This window comes from Eucalyptus grandis, chromosome 4, assembly GCF_016545825.1.
Source record: "Eucalyptus grandis isolate ANBG69807.140 chromosome 4, ASM1654582v1, whole genome shotgun sequence".
Classification (NCBI taxonomy): Eukaryota; Viridiplantae; Streptophyta; class Magnoliopsida; order Myrtales; family Myrtaceae; genus Eucalyptus; species Eucalyptus grandis.
Window position 1 is genome coordinate 37528494 of NC_052615.1, and position 20536 is coordinate 37549029.

The 20536-nt window shown below is 42.4% G+C and overlaps 1 protein-coding gene across 1 annotated transcript; it reads right to left on the reverse strand.

Moving 5' to 3' along the window:
- Positions 1 to 15676: 15676 nt before the first annotated feature.
- On the reverse strand, positions 15677 to 18932 carry LOC104455521 (MDIS1-interacting receptor like kinase 2). Its single transcript, XM_039310952.1, is given in 9 exon segments — positions 15677 to 16067; positions 16286 to 16673; positions 16676 to 16720; positions 16723 to 16848; positions 16851 to 16905; positions 16908 to 17545; positions 17548 to 17928; positions 17931 to 18071; positions 18074 to 18932. Coding segments are annotated over 9 exon segments (3024 nt in total).
- Positions 18933 to 20536: the final 1604 nt, after the last annotated feature.

The window sequence follows — 20536 nt, forward strand, 5'->3', positions numbered from 1 at the left end:
AATAGGAAAAAAGGGAAAAAAGAAAAGAAAAAAAGAAAAAAAGGAAAAATGAAAAAAAGTAAAAAAATTATTTAAAAATTATTTAAAAATAAAAAGAAATTAATTTGGAGCAAAATCAATTAACACGGTATCAAACGCAATTTTATCTAGAATAAAAAAATTTTGGACGCTTACCAAACGCGTTTTTACTCGAATCGGTTCCGGGAGCGGAATAAAAATAATCATTTATAGTTAGAATCGCTCCCAGAATGTAATCGTTACCAAACGCGCCCTTAGTCAATCTAAAGTCTTCTACACGTTCAATCTTTTTAAGACAAAGCTTAGTCAATCTAAAGTCTTCTACACGCTCGACCTAACCAATCAACCAAATCCTACACTTCCATGTGGAAAAGCCTATGGAAGCACTCAAATTTTTCCAAGCAGACTAAAATAGCATTTTGGGTCAATAGCTTGCTGTACCCATTGGAAAGTGGGTGTAATTGATTAGTCAAGAGACCAACAATGCGATTTACGCCTAACTTTCAACCCAACAATAATTAGGATTGGCGAATTTTCTCTTGAATTAGGACTTTTGCAAGTCAATTTCTCTTTTTGAGCAATATGTCCTACCATAAAGATAAATGCACCACGCATGACGTTCAAAAGTTATGGAAACTTATTGTGACAATATGGATTTTCAAAAAAAAAATTCGATTATATAAATCGAGTCTTTCGTCGACGCGCCAATAATGTTATTCTCTGAGTTGATCACTCACAAGATAACTGAACTATCTGGGGAAGCAATTAAGGAATCTAAATGCAATGGACTTGAGAATTCGACTAGGAATTGATTGCTCGACTGTGTTGGTCTGCAAGGATCATTACAGCACTGTCAGAAATCGATCAGAGACTGGAGATAGGCCGATTTGACTGAGATAAGTGATCAGAGTGAATCACCTGATTGCAAAATACTCGTCAATCGGCACTAGACTGATTTTTCTATCGTTTTGGTACCCGGTGCCCATATTTGAAACATTGAGATCTTCACTACAACCGAGGGTCACTAATGTGTCAAAGATGTTCATTGTGACTCGAGATAAATTGATCACGAGTCAATTGCACCAAAAATTCCTAAAAGTTACCTAGTAGATTATGTCATGCTAAAAGCGCGCCGGATTGAAATTAACCACGAATTTGAACCCGATTTCAGAAATTGAAATTTCTGTTATGTCACGATCTATTTTAGAAACGTTGTCTCATCCTCAAAAGAATTTTCAGAGATTCCGAGATTTTTACGAAAAACCATTTCGGACGTTGCGGAAAATTAGCGGAAATTCGGATGGGCCAAATTAAAGGAAATTTGGACTTCCAAGTTGAGTTTTTGAGTGTTGGAGACTTATAAAAAATTGTTCACGATTTTTCTTCACCGAAATTGGACCTCAATTTGGAAAATCTCATGAAGAAATTGGAGCCAAAATTTAAGGAAATTCGGAGCTTTGGTTGGGGGTGCATTATTTGCATCAAAATTTAATTATTATGGACTTATCTTGTTGGAAAGCATTAGGGGGACCAAAGGTGATAAGTATAAAAGATCTAGGGGACCAAGCATTAAAGGAAAGCGGATATTTGCTTGACTTTTGGCCCTTCTTCTCCGACACACTTCAGTCGGTCCCTTCCCCTTTCCTTCGTCCATCGTCTTCCCCGATCCCCCTATTTCTGTTTTGCTTTCGTTTTCCCTCGCATCTTTCTTCCTCTGTCTACCCATTCACCCCACCAAAGTCACTCAGCCTCATCATCGTCCCTGCTCCACTTCTTCTTGTCTACCCTCCACTTCAGCCGCACGAGGTCTTCCACCGAGGCTGACTTCATGATTCGTTGACCCCAAGACCCCACCTCACGTCCAAGAATTTTCCCCATGCCACCACCGAATCTCCACCGCCAGCTCGTGCCCTTCTCCACTTCCACGTTTCATTCCCCCTACAGCCACGTTTCCACTGGGTTAGCTTACAAGCTTCAATTGTTGACCGTGAAGTCCCCACGTTTCCACTGGGTTAGCATCGACGACCGAGCAGCTTCCCACAAACCGAAGCCCCGCGTTGACGCCAGCTTCTTCGACCCCTTCGCTACTTCTGTTGTCCGAGCTGGCTGCTTCGCACATCCGTGGGTTCAGCCCACAATCCACCGAGGCGTTCTACTCAGTCCAGCGTCTTCAGCCCAGCAGTTGGGCCCGTCCTCAGCCCATCCTCGCTCGGCCCAGTTCGCAGTTGCCCAGCATCTTCAGCCCGTCTTCATTTCTTCAGCCCAACTTAAGTTCAGCCCGTGAATTTCAGTCCAGAAAGTTTCACAGCAGCCCAGCCCAGATTTGAAGCCCATCCTCGGCCCAATTTCAGCTCACTTGAAGCCCAAGAAGCAAGCCCAAGCCCAAGTCTAAGCCCAGAAATTTCCATGGGCTTGCAAGGTTTCTTGGCCCAATCTGAGTGTCCGCCGACGCCGTCGAAAATTTAGATTTCGGCCGCCATCGCACCGTTGTCGCGGTGAACCGGTTTCCACAATAAACCGATGAGTTTATGCACTAAACTCTTCTCAGTAGGCTAATGACGTTTAAGGGGTGTTTAATTTAATTTAACTAGGAATTAGGTGGTTAGTTAGATTAAATTGGTTAGGTGGTTAGTTAGATTAAATTGGTTATTTAATTATTCAATTATGCATGTTAGATGGTTAGATTATATTAAGTAAAGCCTAGATAAGTGGTATTATTTATCTAGAAGGGTTCAGGATTTTCTGGGCCCGTATCGGTATTTAATTTAGCAATTTTGGCCTAGGTTGGTATTTTTAGAATTTAAATTGAATTATTTAATTAATTTTAGAAATTAATTATTTATTATTTATTTTTCCGGAAATTAGGCCGGGATAGCCGGTAACCGGAATTTCGTGCCGATTGCAATGGTGTGGTCAATTTCTACAATTGAGTGTTAATTTGTGCAAATTGAGTGCTGATTGGAAATTCAAGTATTTAATTCCAAAAATTGTGAATTTTCGGTATTTATTCAAAAAAATCCCGAGTGTCGGATTTTAACACCGAAAATGGTTTTATATACTATATAAAATATTAGGATTTTAAATTAGAGATTATGAATTTTCTGGGTCCAATCAGACCGTGTACATACACACGACTATTTTACTGTGTATTTTTAACACGAAGAAAATAGGCCAGGATCACCATCTTAATTGAAGCATTTGAATGCAATGCACAGTATCCTGGGCCGAAATTGATAGGTCGTGTGTTGGTTAAGAAAACCTGTCTCGAGCAATTATGCCGAACATTACTAAACCCCTTTTCGGGATGCCTATGCATTAAGGTAACAAGTCGCAGTAGATTTTAGGCCTATGCTCCTTTGGAAAGCCGTCAATGAGACGTAACCGTGCTCAATGGGGAAGAGATGTTTAACAATTGCAACGATGTAAATACGTACTCAAATTAAGACGGTTATGCCTTAAGTGGCTTAATTAACCATTGGAATGCATGATTGGTTGAATTTGACGCGTCTGATTATGAGACAAAATTATGTGGCATGGTATGTGACGTGTCATAACGGTTTGGCCTTATAATCGAGACTCTTGTGATTAATTGAGTTGATGAGGTGTTCCAATTGTGATGTGCATTGATTATATGCCTCGTGATGTGAATTGTACTGACCTGCAAGGTGGAACTAGAGTGAGGTAAGTCCTCTATGTTAAATGCGTGATTGTGTGGTTAGGATGCCTCTTGGCGTATTGCCCTCTTAATCGGGGTTTAAAGCGTGAACTCGCTGAGATTTATATCTCACCCCATTGTGGGTTAAATTTTCAGGGTCGTCGAATGGAGGACCTAGACCCGAGAGGAGGTGATCGGAAGTGTAGGTCACTTAGGATCGCTTCTTTTTGGAAAGCCAGTTTTTGTAGTCTTTTGGTCATAGACCTTATACATGACTCTATGTGATTATAAAAGCATGTTTGTTTGTGAATCTATTGTCTTGCTTTTCTATCCCGAGATGATTACTGTCAGGGGATTTATTTTCGCTTCCGCATGTGCAATAAAATGAAAAGGGTCGGCGACTTGTCCTGGGAAGTCGCAAAATATTATCGACTAGAGAGGATGGGTACGCACTCGGGGTTCGGGGGGTGACACTTATGGTGGCCAACAAATTGCCACTCACTTTAAGCAATGACTTATAAAGAGGTTCCAGTAGTAGGTGATTAAAGTTTGTTGGAAAGGAAAATTAGGGAAAAAAAATTGATTCTCAAAAGGACACATTGCAACTTTTCAAAAAGATTTAGGATTTAGACAACGTTTCCAAAATGGCAAAGAAGTTTACTCATTGGTTAAGTAACATTATGGGAATTGAGTGAACAAAAGAAACAGAAAAAAAATTGTCCAAAAAGTCTTATACTTTTTTTATTTTTACTAATTCAGTCCTAAAATTTTTTAATATTGCCAATTGAGTCAAAAACCATTTCGCCCTTTGCCAATTGACTACATCCAACCAATTTTAGCCAAAAATTGCATACTTGGATGTCGCCATCTCACTTTGAAGTTTATATAGATCACTATGCTTAATTGCTCTCATTATTAGCAAAGCACCTCAAATAACTTTCAGAACTCCACATTTTGAAAAATATCAACACTCAACCGAATCTAGGGCACTCGATGAAATCAAGTTCTTCTTCAACTCTAGAACATGTCTCACTCCAATCAATGTCCTTACAATACCATCATATATTATGATTCTAACATCACCAATACTTACAATATCGCATTCAACATTATTCCCTAACTACACTTTACTACCATTCATGCATGGATAAGTAGCAAACTAGTTTTTATTTGGTGTTGCATGAAACAAACAACTAGAATCCATAATACATTCGTCAAATGATGACTAATCAGTAACAAACAAGACAAAATCAACACTATTCAAATTATTGACAGCTACAGGTAACAGCATCTGCAAAATCAACTATAATTCCCTTACCATTCTCGTTCTTCAACTTAAGGCAATTTCTTCTAAGATGCCTCTCTTGCCATAATTCCAACAGACGGCATCACTAGCTCTAGACTAACTATGTCTATTCATGTTTATGCTACTCTCGCTAATACATGTATTAGTTCTTGCACTGCTTTCACCTTGTTGCGACCTACCCTCCGAGAGGGGGGGGGGACAGGTTTAGGGGTATTGCCGAAATGATGGGCCTAAGGCCCATGATTAGGCGCGGGCTCTCCCAAGCCCATACCCCGCATGACGTTGGGATATTCTTAAGAAATTTTGCACAAAAGGAGTCGCCACTAGCCTATTGGGGCCGGCTAGAAACCAAGTGAGACATGGGAGTGTACTTCACTTCCTACGCAATCAGAGAATCTAGGGTCGGGGACTTTATTACACTAATTGACCAATTAGTGCCCTTTCGATACCTAATCTTATTCATTTTAACAAAATGATTTTTGGCACGCAGTTTGGGTTGATTTTATACATATCCACTAATATGTGAAGTGATCATGTGGGTGTGCAATCATTAAAGTAACAATCATAACTACTAAAATCCTAATTGCAGTAAAATTAAACACATGCAACTAAACAATTGCAAACATAATTAAACAAGTAAATTAAACATGCAATATAATCAATATACAAGCAAATAAAGGCCTAATTATACTATAAAGGCAATACATGGTCATTCTTAATCAAAACCTACATTTTTTGGATTTTTGAAATTTTCTAATTTTTTTAAATTTTTTTAAAAAATATTATTTTATTTTATTTTGAATTTATTTTATTTTAAAAATATTAAAATAATAATATATATATTTTTGGGTGAACTGGGTCAGGTCGGGTCCAACCGGACCCGGTTCGGACCGATTTGTGGAAATCAGGTCCGGTCTCCGACCGGACCCGAGATCGGCCCGGTCAGGGCGGGTTGGGCCCATTTGGCTTAGGCACCAGCCCCGATCGGGCTTTCATTAAATTTGAATTGGGCTCAATTAGGGGCCCAAGTAGAAACCAAGGCCGAGTGGGCCGGATCTGCGCCGCCCACTCGACCTACCCTCTGGTCTGTGACCACTCGGCCGCGACCAGAGGAGGCCTCGGTGGCGCGCAGCCGAGGAGGGGTTCTCCGGTGACGGCGAGATGGTGGCTCTCCGGCTAGGCAGGTGGGGGTCGAGCCGAAATCTCTATGTTCTGGGTTTCGGCGGCGGCGGTAGCGGCGAAGGCAACCTCGGGGTGATCTCTGGCGGGAACGCATGTGCGGGCTGGTTCAACCTTGACCTCCCTCAGCTCCGACGACGTTGCTTCCAATATCCCGATCTAATCAACACAGATGGGAGAGGGGTGTGAGATAGAGAGAGAGAGAGAGACATGAAAGGGCCGTAAACAACTAGAAAACAGGGGTGGCCTTCACTGGAACATTTCATCAAACAAGTAGCGTGCACGGCGGATCCGGAAACCTCAAGCTCGGCTGAGGCTCACACGCGAGTCTAGGGTCTAAGGAAACGAGCCAGGACAACTGGGAATACAACAAGGGGATGGGTGGTGGCTGGAGCTCTTTTGAAACGGTTGGAGGAGTTTCGGCCGGCTTGGTACTAACTACGCACACCAGATATTCGGTGAAATGCCTACTTGGGCTCCAAAGCGGTTGTAGCGGTCGGCCTCGGTCGGGAAGGTTCATTGGTGGTGGCGGTGGCCCGGAGACACCTTGGCAGCGGTTAGGCAGCGCGATCTCCTCTCGCTTCTCCCTTTTCAGTTCCTTTCTCTCCTCGCCTCTCTCGAGTCCCCTCTGTGTTGTCTCTGGTGGAAGTTTTGGAGCGGGAAAGGAGGCGCAGCGGTGGGCTGTCGGCCATGTGGTGGCTGGCGGTCCCTCCTTTTAACACTCTTCCCTCCCTCGCCTCTCGCTCTCCCTGTGTTTTTGGTGCTGCGTGTGTTCTCCTCCCCCCGCGTGCTTCTGTTCTTTTTCCGTTTTATGCTTCTATTTTCCCTTTTGCAGGTCGCCGTCCTGCCGTGCTAGTTGTCGGCCAGGCTGATCCCGACCCGCGGATCGCACCGCCGCCCGCCATCCCGATCCCCCGCTCCTCCATCGCTGCCCCCGTCTCGTTCTCTCGTCTTCGCCTATGGAGGTGCTGCAACGAAGACCAAACGGAGGGAGAAGACCCTCGTTCACGAGCTGGGTTTGTGACATCCTGAAATTCGACCATGTTTTCAATGAAGTTAAATTGGCATTTCGTCAACGTGTTTATGGTCATTCACGAGTTAACTAACCTATTGAGTGAAGCCGTTAAGGGATGTATCTACGGTAAAAATCCCTAAAAGCTACCTAATTAGTTGGATTGGACTAAAATCGCGTTTGATAGATTATAACCATGAAATTTAATTTGGTTTCAGGGAATCTAATATTCGAGCGTGTCACAATTCATTTTTTGGATCTCGTCTCATCGTTCGTCAAATTATTGACGAGTTTGAAATTTCAAGAAAGAAATTATCGGAGGAAAAATTGAAGACCGGAAGAAATTAAAAAGTGAAAGAGAAATGGAAAATAATAATGGTAATAAGAATAAATAAATATCTTATTATTTTTATTATTTTCTTTTCTTTTTATTCTCTTTCTCTCTCTCCCTTTTCTCTCTCCTCTCTCCCCCATGTGACCTTTCTCCTTTCTCTCTCTCTCCTTCGTCCGAAACCCCCCCCACGCCGACCATTCCCCCTTTTTCCCTCTTGCCGGTTCTCACTTTGCCTCTTTCTCTCTCTTTTCTTTTTGACTAGTCAAACCCTCTTATCTTCTTCTTCTCTCTCTCTCTCTCTCTCTCTCTCTCTCTCTCTCGACACAATCTCTCTCCCTCCTTTTGTTCGAACGAACATAAGCATAAGCGAAGCTGAGCGAAGACAGCGAAACGGAAGCAGCTCGCTTGAAGATCGGAGCTGCCATTGCCGTCGCACCGGGAGCCGACCGCCACCCGCTCGCCGCCCGTGCGCCGCCTGCCCTCTCCACTGCCCAGGCGTCCTCCCTCGTGCGACCCCGCCTCTGCCTAGCCTTGTTCGGCCATCTCAGGCCGCTGTCCAGCCACCGTTCGGCCTAACCGGAGCGGCCGTGCGCCTCACCGAGCCACCGCCTGCTCTCCCGACCCCCTTACCGCCCCCAACCATCTTGTTTTCCCCTGTTTTGCAGCTAGGTTAGTGACCCGCCGAGTGGGTTTCCAGCAGCTTCGAGCTCACTTTTGGGCCATTTCCGGGCCTCGAACCCGAGCCGTGCTTTGGGAGGAATCGATCCTCGCGTCGTCCCCGTCAGATTGATCCGAGTTGCGCGCGATTCCAGTATGTAATCTCACTAATCCCTGCTTAGTTTGCTAATTATGTTTACGGGTTGGTTAGATTTAATTAAATGCAATTAGGTGGTTAGATTATAATAGATTAGTGATTATTAGACAATTGTGATGCATATTAGACATTTTGATTGTGCAATTAGCAAGTAGACATAGTCTACTATTTATTGAAAGCATCTCGGGACTTTTCCCGACCCTTAGCGGGCTTCAATTAGGCAATTCGGGCATAAATTGGATTTTTAGTAATTAATTATTAATTTAAAAATTAATTAATTAATTATTTATTTTTCCGGAAATTCAACCGGGATGGCCGGTGACTGGAATTTCGTGCTGATTGTCGTGGCGTAGTTCGTTTATTTAATTGAGCTTTAAATTGTATGGAATTGATTTAAATTGTGAATTTTAGGGTATGTCATTATTGAGTTGATTTGATTATTTGATTGAGAAATCGTTGGGCATTGGTTGCCGGTATCAAAAGTAAGTTGGTAATCACCTGAAAGAAAATATGTGGGCTCGGTGAATTGGAATATCACCTGGAGAATGCACGTGAGTTCAGTGGTTGAATATGTCATCTTGGCGAAGAGGTCGCCTAAGAGAATGCACGTGGCTCGGAGACTTTGTATGTCCTCCTAGAGAATGCACGTGGCTCGGTGATAGTGTATAGCATTGTAAAAGGGCACGTGGGCTCGGTGAATTGATGCATCACTTTGGTGAGATAGCACCTAAGAGAAGGCACGTGGGCCCGGGCATCGTAAAAGGACATGTGGCTCGATGATCGATGCGTCACTTTGGCGAACTAGTGCCTTAGAGAATGCACGTGGGTCCAGTATTCGAGAATGGCATATAAAATGGCACGTGGCTCGGTGACTTGATGTACCACCTTGGCGAAAAGGTCGCCTTAGAGAATGCACGTGGGGCCAAGGTTTGAGGCACGTGGCTCGGAGACTTGGTATGTCGTCCTGGAGAATGCACGTGGCCTGACTTCTAGATATTCCACCGTGGGGAATGATTTGTGTGACATGTAATCAACTGGTTCGATTTGTTTTGAGTAAATGGGTGCCTATTATGAATTGTACTGACTTGCAAGTGGGATTTGAGGCCAAGGTAAGTCCTTCGACCTGTGCGTGTTTAGGCAGTCTATAGTATAATGGTTTACTAATCAGGCCTTAGTGGGGTAGAACTTTCTGAGACGTAGTCTCATCCTGGTTGTGGGACAACATTTCAAGCCTGCAGATGAACTCGAGGAGGAGGAATCGGAGAAGGAGAACACTGAAGTGAAACTTGAGGAGGAGAAAGATTTTTGAAGAAGAAGATGATCCAGAAAGGGATCCTGAGTACGACCGGATGAGGATTGAGGTCCCATCCTCTTTGGGAATCCTGTTTTGATGTGAATAGAGTGAAATTAGAAAGTCGTGAATGGTTTTGTGAAGTTCTTTGAGTTATGCTCTGTATAAAAGTATGGTTGTGAATTTCAATATGAAAAATATGGCCTTACTTTTCTATCCCATCGATTTACTGTCTGGGGATTTATAACTACTTCCGCATGTGCTTAATAAAAGAAAGGGTCGGCGATACATAGTCCTGGGATATCGTATTATAAAATCGACCAAGTAGAAGGATGTGTGCATGCCCGAGGATCGGGGCATGACAGGGTTGAAAGGGAAAATGGGCTAGGCCGGGCCCAGCACGAGAGGGAGGAAGAGAAAAGAAAAGGGGCGCGGGCCGGGCCAAAGCCAGGTCCGGCCCGACCCGATTTTTTTCATTTTTGTTTTTTTTTTTTGGGCTAATTCTTAACTTTGTACACAATTAAGTCCTAAATAAAATTGTAAAATTTAGGTGTCAACACACCTACTAAAGCAATAGATAGAGGTTCACCAGATCCTCTTCTACGAGTGTCTTCACTCGAATTAAATCTTGAACCCCATCAAACGTCAAGCTCGTTGACTTAGAGGAATTACTAACAGTAGTATTCCAACTATCATGCAATTTGGATAACAAAATCAAAGCATATACCTCATTTTCAAAATTAGTCTCAATTGAACTTAATTGACTAATAATTATATTGAATCCATTGATATGATCAGCAACTGGCGCACTTTCGATCATCTTTAAGTTAAACAGACATTACATCAAATAGACCTTGCTCATCGCAGAAGGCTTCTCATACATATCCGACAAGCATCAAATTCGCAATGATCTTCTCCTTCATGATGTTAAATGTAACATTACGAGCTAACGTTAGCCATATAACACCCATTTCTTGTCTATCCAGCAATTCCTGGTCAATTTGCTTCATCATCTCCGGCCTCTCTCCAGATAGAGGCAAGTGCAGTTTCATTTGATAGTGATAATCCTCAATTTGCATCTTTTATAAACCAAAATCCTTCCCAACAAATTTGTTGATTCTCACTTTTCTTTCTCTAGTCACCATCAATTTACTTCAACTCAGCCAAACCTTGCTCTAATACCAATTGTTAAGAAAAGCAAGCAATCGAACAATAAAATAAATCAAATACCAGATTTATGTGGTAGAGACCTATTTTCACAGGAGAATAGCAACAAATTTCACTATAAATCAAGCGATACATAGAAATTACAACCACACTCAAGTCATTCAAATGCTCATGGTGTTTTCCAAGTCTCAATTACACTCAATAACATACATAGTGTTTTGCTCAACAATTCACATCGCCGAATAATCTTTTAATCTCACGATGAAATTACACACAAATCTTGAATTTATAAGATTTGATTGACTTGAATGCTTATATCTTTTTCGATGTAACTCACGAATAATACCCACAAAATAACCCACTGGCGCTTCAATATTTCTCCGTGCCCAAACTACGGAGCAACCCACAAAATATATATTTATACTGAATGCGCACTCCTGAAAAAGTGCAACAATTGGTTAGAAGTAACCCACTCGCGTACTAGATAAAGAAAACCAAATCAAAGTGGGATTCGGTCAAACCAAAAGTCTAACTTGGACTTTCGTTCCTTCTGCGCGACTTCATCCTGAATCAAGAAATCACTTGCATCAATATTCGGTCAACCCAAGTTCAATTGGACATTCCACTTTCGACTTCTTTGGGCGATTGCACTAACAGGGAAATACAAAATTGTGTGCCCCTCCATTTAACTTTATTTCACAACCCAAAAGAATTTATGTATTGCTGGAAGACGTCCATAAAATATTCAATTCAGAATATTCTTATATCCAGAAATAACAAATAACCTCTGGTAAGGTTTCATTTATTGGGCTTAAACTCGAGATATATTTTAACAAAATCTATCAAGGGTGATTTCGTGTTTTTGTATAAACATAGTGTATTTAGTTATAAAGAGAGTTGCCCCAATGGCTACCCTTTCCTCATGGGAAGAGGAAGGTGGGGCGTTTAATTCCCCACTTTCTCAGGAGGAATGAGGTGGATATGTTTAGTTTCATGTGTGAATCTCAACGAAGTAGGGCAAAAGGCTAAAAGTGAGCCAAGAGTTAAAGTAGGGTAGACAAAAAAAATAATACTGGACTAAATCACATTAAAGTTGCAAAGTAAAAATAATGCAATCCCCAATATAAACAAGTATAATTGCCAAGTCAAGTCACCAATAATGCAATTTATGCATGACTTCTAATGCACCAATAACTAACTAATCAGAGTAGTTTTAGGAACAGGTCTCACATCGCCCCAGCATGCAAATGTCGGGTTGTACACCAAGCTCCATTTTTTTTTTCTTTTTAACATCTCAATTATTTAGTTGGGAGTAGACTTGTCAAATCAGTGCATTGGATTAGTTTGAATGAGTCGCGATAGGGTCCAACCGAAATTAATTTGTATTAAACTATAATTTTAGCAACATATACCCAACATATGCCCAATCCAATCAAAACTCCAATTCTTAATAGCTTTTCTCCTTAAATATAGAAAATGACATACCAAATAAACTAACCAATTTTAAATAAAATAAACTTGAAAAAAATAGCAAATAAGAAATTACTAAAAATAATCCTTTTAAATAACTCGCATTTTGAATGCATTAACAAAGTGACCTGTGTCAATTTTCAGCAATCATCGTCGCACCGTCGCACTATCGCACTGATGTTGTTAGAATTTTTGAAATTAAAAAAAATTGAATTTGTAATAAAAAAATTAAGTTAGGAAAGGATCAAAATGTTCTTCCTTCAAAAGAAAGAACATAATAGACACATGGAAGAACCAGAATTCATCCAACCATCTCCTATAAAATATTTCCTTCAATACAACGAACCTAGTATTAATCCATTTTGTAATATGTTGTATTCTTAAGAGAGCTAGAGGTGATTGGACCTTTGCACCCGTATTCCTAATTTATTAAAAAAAAGAAGAGCTGATTGAGGTAACAATTACCTCTCTCTCTCTCTCTCTCTTAATCGTGTGTTGCATCATCTATTTATCTAGAGCAAGGTCTAAATTGATAGGATTTCAAGTCCGTGGACCATGGACACGATTTCACAGCTCGCAGCTTTTGAACACGAGATGGCCCTCAATTATCGATTTTTCTATATATGTGTTTAAAGAAAACCAATTAACCATCTAAAGACAAAGCTTAGTCAATATGAAGTCTTCTTCATGCTCAACTGAAGGGGCCACAATGTATATTAACCAATCAACCAAATCCTACCCTTGCATCTAGCGAACCTTTGGAAGCACTTGAGTTTTTCCAAGTAGACAAAAATTGCACATTGGGCCAATAATAGGCTATACCTGTTGGATTGCACCTTGAAAGGGGGTGTAATTGATAAGTCAAAAGTCACCAACAATGCATTTATGCCTAACTTCCAACCCACCAATAACTAGGATTGGTGAATGCTCTCTTCAATTAGGACTTTTGCAAGTCAATTTCTCTTTTGAGTAATGTGTTGCGCCATAGAGATGAATGTACCATTAGCGAAGTTGAAAACATGGAAACTTACGGTGGCCACCAAATTGCCAACCACTTTAAGCGATGCCCTATGAAGACATTTCAGTGGATGATGTTCAAAAGGACTATATTGCAACTTTTCAAATAGTTGGGAAAATTGTCCAAAAGTCCTAAACCTATTGCAGTTTTGCCAATTCAGTCATAAACCTTTTAACTTTGCCAATTGAGTCTAAACTTTTTCACTTCTTGCCAATTAAGTCCATCCGGCCAATTTTGGCCGGAAAATGCCGACATGGATGCCGGCGGTGCCACGTAGGATCGACGGCGCTGACGTGGACAATTTTTAATAATATTTTAATATTTAAAAAAATTGAATTTTTATTTTCTGTTTTTTTTCCTTTTTTATTATTTTTTTCTTTTTGGCCTTTTCCAGTGGCCGGCCACCGACCACAGCCGGCCAGCTAGCCTCGCCCGCCACGGGCGAGGCCCGCTAGGCGACGGCAACACCGAGCAAGGCCGCCCGGCCTCGCGGCGGCCCGGCCTAGCCCGGATCGGCAGGGGAGCCCTCACTTGGGGCTCACCCTCGCCCAAAGCGAGCATCGGCCTTGCCCGCCACAGGCAAGGCCCGGCCGGGCGACAGGCGACGCCAGCGAGCATCGGCCTTGCCCGCCACGAGCAAGGCCCGGCCGGGCGACAGCGACGCCGGCGAGGCCGCCCTGGCCTCGGCGAGGGCCAGCCTCGCCGGAGATGCGGCGAGGGAGCCCTCGCCGAGGCTCGACCTCGCCGGGGCGAGCGTCGGCCTCGCCCGCACCAGATTTGGCAAGGCCAGCCCTCGCCCCGACCAGCGGGCAACAGGGCGGCGACCAACCGCAGCCGACGCCTGCCCGGCCCGGGGGCGAGGCTCCCTCTCCGGATTTGGAGAGGCCGGCCCTCGCCGGGGCCAGGGTGGCCTCGCCCAACGTTGCCATCACCCGGTCGGGCCTCGCCTGTGGCGGGCGAGGCCAGCCGGCCGGCTGTGGCGGTGGCCGGCCATAGGAAAAGGCCAAAAAGAAAAAAATAAGGAAAAAAACAGAAAATAAAAATATTCAAAAAACTTATAAAATATTAAAATATTATTAAAAATTGTTCACGTCGAGCGCCGATCCCTACGTGGCACTGCCGCGTCCACGTCAGCATTTTCTAGCCAAAATTGGCCGGATGGACTTAATTGGCAAGAAGTGAAAAGGTTTATGACTCAATTGGCAAAGTTAAAAGGTTTAAGACTCAATTGACAAAACTATAATAGGTTTAAGACTTTTTGGACGATTCTCCCAAATAGTTCATAGATCACAACAAAAATGCCAGGCATTGGAATTTAAAGCTACAGGGCAAAAGAAAGCCTTTGCTAGAGCGATGGCGGTGTGAGGCAATCCCAATTTTACCCTAAGGGAGAACCCTCTTTACCACTTGGATCGATCTTAAGGCGAAGGGCATTAGGGGGAATGGAAATTTCTTTCTTTTGTGATTGCAGCGGCACGAGTGGACCGAGAAGCATCGAAGAGAAGATGCAGAACTCGATCTTTCACAAGAATGCTTGTGCCAGAGAAGCGGGCTTCCTGACTGTAACTGGAACAACCATTCGGGTTTGGGAAGAGAGCCTTGCTGCCATCGGTATGATATTTCACGACATGTCCACACCTGGGCGACATGTTCTTTCGACAAGCTACAATTGCTTTTCCTTGAACAAACTACACCAATGTGAACGACACTAACCTTGGATGAAAGCGAGTGGAGCTTGCGAACGACTTAAAGCTTGTGGACGATGAACTTGTGAAAGAAGAGAAAATGGCGAACAGCAAAAGCGACGAGGATCAGGTGAGCGGCATGGCCGAGGATTGGGCGAGTGCAATATGCTTAAGCAGCCGGGGAGAGGAAGGAAAAAAAATATGAATAATTGAAAATCCTATTCAATTTGGAAATTTTTAAAATTTTTACCCAATTGCAGATTTTGACCAAATTACACCTGTTCTAGTTGCTGGAAAATGTTCGTCAGTGAATATTTGGCTGACTGGGAAGTTTAAGCCCTTATTTGAGACGGACTTGGTCACTTGGGACCCTTATTTAAAATAAAGTCCACTTTATATTTCAAGCCTTTAATTAGAATTTTTTCCTTAAAGTTAGAACTTGAGTATGCAATTTATCTATATTGGCTCATCCCAAAGGTAACTTTCAACTCATACCAATGTACAGAAAACAAAACATGAGAGTAGTCTATCGGATCATCCCAAGTGATGACGTACTTCATATTCATTAGAGGATAGAGGGGATTTTTAAACATGTTTTGAAGATAGTGGAATAGAGATTTTCCAAATTATCCTTTTGTACACCCGATTCTTTCTCCTTCATAACGAGCTAAATCCCAAAAGAAAAAGAGATATAGACAGAAAAGTATCATTTGATCTGCAATATCCGTTAAAATTTTATTCCTGTAGACTCGATAGCTTTGCTGATAGTTATGGAGCCCAATCACTCGGACAAGTAAGCTTGAGTGCGTGCACATAATTCTCGCGCGACAAAATGCATGGTGGGTCGCGAATCAGGACTTGTGCGCGTGCACGCTAGTGCCGTTGTGATGATGATTGCCACTTTCTTGGCTAGTTGGCCAGTCGGAGGAGGAAGCCGCGGATCAAGCACATCCTTCAGCATCAAATTTGCGTCCTCCGAGATTGTTGATGTTTGTGTCATTAAAAGAGAAGAGAGAAGATCCCCCGGATGCTTTCCCATCATAATCTCTAGCGCCACTACTCCGAAGCTATACACGTCACATTTATTCGTTACCCGCATCGTAATTGCTAACTCTATTTTAATGAAAGAACAATGCATTAATATTTTGATCAATGTCAAGTTGCACAAAAATTCCAAATTTCTTTGATATTATTAATATGAATGACTTTTCAAAATCTATACTTGCTCTTAAAAGTCTGATGAGAATTATATGATGAATCCAAATTTGAGAACAATTCATGCTAATATTTACAAGCGAAATGCATAGTTAGCTTTGATTATATGGCTTACCAAAGAGCCATGTAGCCATAAGATCCGGCCACTGTGGTCCAATTCGATGAGTCTGAATTCAAGAGTCTTGCCGTCCCAAAATCTGAGAGTCGAGGCTCGAGGTCTGACTCAAGCAAGATGTTTGTCAACGTTATGTCCCGATGGACGATAGGCGGTGAGCAATTGTGATGCAAGTAAGCAATCGCGTGAGCCACGCCTTGAACAATGTTCACCCTTGTACCCCAGTCCAGTTCAACGGCTCCCGTTCCTCCATACAAGACCTTTGCCAAACTACCTCTCTCAACAAACCCATAGACCAAGTACATGCAACCCCTCGTGGAACAGAACCCGTGGAGCTTGATCACATTACGGTGTCGAACCTCGGTCAACACGCGGATTTCGTTCTCGAAACTCGGCGGTTGACTGTTGGGACATTGCTGGATTCTAGTGCGTTGAGCTTTTAACAGCGACGATTTGGCCGCTGGCCAATACGGCCTTATAAACGCTTCCGAACCCACCTTTTCCGATGCAGTATTCTTCGCTGAAATCATTGGTGGCCTTGGCGATGTCGCTGAATGTGAACTTCCTAACCTTTCCCATATGATCTGCTCAAATTTCTCGTGCTTTTTAAGACGCTTGATCTCTTCCTATTTGTCAAGAAGATTTTTCGCCACCGACGTAGCAGAATCATGGCAATTAGAATCGCCAAAAGTAGTGAGCAGCAGACGCCAACACTCACACCAACCAGAACCTTTTTTCTTTGGTCAGTTGATTTACTGCTCGTCCCACAAGGAGATAATCCGGTCACGTATCCACACAAGCCCGGATTCCCGATAAAAGCACTTCCCGGTGCTTGTTGGAAGAGGCGACCACTAGGAACTGCACCCGTTAGTTTGTTGTACGATAAGTCTATAGAGCCTAAACTGCTCATGCTGTTGAGAGCTGCAGGAATTGTACCCGAGAAGTTGTTATGCGAAAGATTGAGATTTTCCAGTTTAGTAAGTTTTGCCAAATTGGACAGAATTGATCCTGCTAGTGAATTGTGGCTCAGATCTAGGAGAATCTGTAGTGCAAACAAGTTCCCGAGCTCCAGCGGTATGACACCCGACAGATTGTTGTTGCTCAAGTTCAAGCTCAGTAAATTCTTGCAATTTGCTAGCTCGTCCGGTATGCTACCACTTATTGCATTCTTCGACAAATCAAGATAATTTAGCTTCGATAAGTTTCCTAACGAGATGGGAATATCTCCAGCCAAATGATTGTTGCTCAAGTTCAGGCTCAACAACTCCCTAGATTTCCCATCTCGTCGGGAATTTTCCCGGTTAAGTCATTGCTGTAAAAAGTCACGGCACGCAACTGAGACAACTTCCCAAGCTCCGGTGGGATGCGGCCGGCAATTTTGTTCCCATTTATCTGCAAAGTCTTGAGATTTGTACACTCTCCCCATTGTGTGGTGAGATTCCCGACAAATCGGTTGTTGCTGAGGCTTATAAAAACCAGATTCGGATAAACTCCAAATGCACTCGTGACATCTGCAGTGAACTGGTTGCTGTCTAGACGGACTCTCATTAGCCGTGAACAATTCTTCAAACAATCAGGCAGCGGCCCAGTGAAGTTGTTCCCTTGGATCATGAGATATCGAAGAGCAAAGCCACTGCATAAATCTGGGGCAGCTCTCCGGTGAAGCTGTTGTTCGCAAAGCAAACAGATTTCAGAGAAGGGCTGTACTTGCCTAAATCACGTGGTATTTCTCCCGAGAAATTGTTCGAGCACAAAGAGATCTTCCGTAAGTTAGCAAGGCGAGAGATGGTCTCGGAATCTTTCCATAAAGCTGGTTCATGCCAAAATAGAGAGACGTCACCAACGTGAGATTCCCGACCTCCGGAGGAATAGTCCCCGAGAGCGAATTATTGTACATGGAGAGGTGATTGAGCTTGGTCAGACTTCCAATTTCGGGCGGAATTTTCCCGGAGATGAAATTGCTCTGGAGCTTCAGAGAAACAAGTTCGGTCCAATTTGTGAAGAAGTCAGGCAGTAACTCACCCGACAGGCGATTATGCGAAGCTCTAAATAATGACAATCTGACTAGATTGGACAGTGAGAGAGGCAGCTCCCCAGAGATCGAATTCTTGGCAAGGGCTAAGTAGGTGAGGTTAGAACAGAGCCCGAGCTCCGAAGGGATCGAAGAGGTCAACTTGTTTAGTCTCAAATCAAGCTTTTCAAGCTTTATCAATTGTCCAATGGAGCGAGGAATTGCCCCTTCGAAGAAATTGACTGCCAACTCCAAGAATCTGAGCTGGGATAGATTGCCGATCGAGGACGGTATTGGGCCCTCGAGATTGTTGTTGCTGACGTCGAAGCGGGTCAGGTTCGGGAACGAAGTGAAGTCGAGCGCATCAAGCGTGCCGTTGAGGCTTGAGCCAGAGAGGCCGATACCTGTGACCAACCCGCCCCCGTTGCAGGCAATGCCAGTCCAGTTGCAGAGATGGGGGATGTTGGTGAGGGACCATGAGCTCAGGGAAGGTGGAGGTGGAGGAGGCGAGAGGGAGTTCTTCCATTTGACAAGAGCTTGCGCCTCTGTGGTCGGTGATGGCGAGGCCTGAAATGGAAGCAAGAAGAGGAGACAGAGGAACGGGAAAAGGAAGAGGGGGCAGGTTGCAGTTGATTTTGTCATGCTTAGCAAGATGCTATTAGGCTTCATGAGAAATGAGTGAGCTGAATGAACTTTTATAGCACGAAGGGTTCTAGTTTAGACCAAAGACCACGAGAAAGTGACAAACTCTGCGGGAGTCTTAACGTGACAAACACATGTTTGACTTCTAGTCATTTCCCCAAAACGTTGCCTGAAAAATCCTACGTGTTATTTTTTGTAGAAAAGTTTTACCTAAATCACAAAAGTAGCCTTCAGACTACTAGTACTTCTTATTAATACCCTTTGATTAATACTTCGAAAATATGATTTGAAGATTCTTGGTCAGGTGCCAAAATAATTAGAATCCATCTATACAAATATTTGCTTGTTTAATTATAATAGACAAGCATTTGTCTAGTCAAGGCCACCCTCGCCTGAGCAGGTAAGTGCAACCCCTACCCTCTTTTGGGGCCTGCAAAGGTCAACGAGGCCCGATAATGGCCGATAGTGGGAAAAAGGGAAAAGAAATTGAAAGAAGAAAAAAAAAGGGGGAAAAAGAATAAAGAAAGGAAGGAAAAGAGAATATAAGGAAAAAAATATACGTAATTAATATAAAATTCATAAAAAATATCAAAATATTATTAAAAATTGTCTGTATTAGTATCGGCTGTACGACGTAGGGGAGAGTCAACACCATGCCAACAATTTTAAGCCAAAATTGATCGAATATACTTAATTGGCAAAAGGTGAAAAATTAAGAACTAAAATGGTAAAAATGTAATAAATTTAAAACCATTTAGACAATTTTCTTGTGTTCAACTCAATGTAGAGTTGCAACTAGAAACTCCTTAAATATCTGGTGCATAATTGACACAGACAATGCATATAGTGAGGTGGTGCTTGTAAAGCTGGCGGTTATTATAACTGCAAATTTGACAAGTTGTATCTTTGATTTTTTAATAGATATGAATGCAATGGTGATTTTTCTTTATCTATGGTAGAGAATATTGTGTTTGAAAATTCTTATGTGATGGTTAAATGTGTTGGTAGAGTTGTTACCTTGGCAAGAGTAGTGGTAGAATTCGAGTTCAAGTTCAAGCAAATTAGTCGTAACTTAACTCAAACATCAAGCCAATATGAAGATTATTGTGAATATATCTCAAATGTGCACCAATAAAAGAAACCCAATCTAAATAGATTCTCTAAACAAAGTTTGCTTTTATATATTCAAATATTAAGGGGCGTTAGTTTTTGCCCATCAGTGAGCAAAGAGCTATTGGCCATAATAATTCATTGTGTCGCATGCTGATAAATTACATTGTGTGAAGAATATATTCAGGTGGGTATTGGTTTTTGTCTATATGTAAGTAGAGAAACTACTGAGTGCGACAATCAATTGTTCAAGCACGCTCATGAATTACACTGTGAAGAAATTGTAAATGTTTTGAAGACAATAAATCTTGTGATAAGATTTGTGATTCCTTTGTGAAATCAAGAGATTGTTCCCTAGGAGTTGTGAGGATTAAATATTATGTAACTTACTGGACATAAATAGGAGTTGTAAAACATTGAGTGTGTTTGAAAGATTCTAGTATGGTTATAATTTCCATGGTATTATTTAATCTAAAGTGGAATTTCCCTATTGT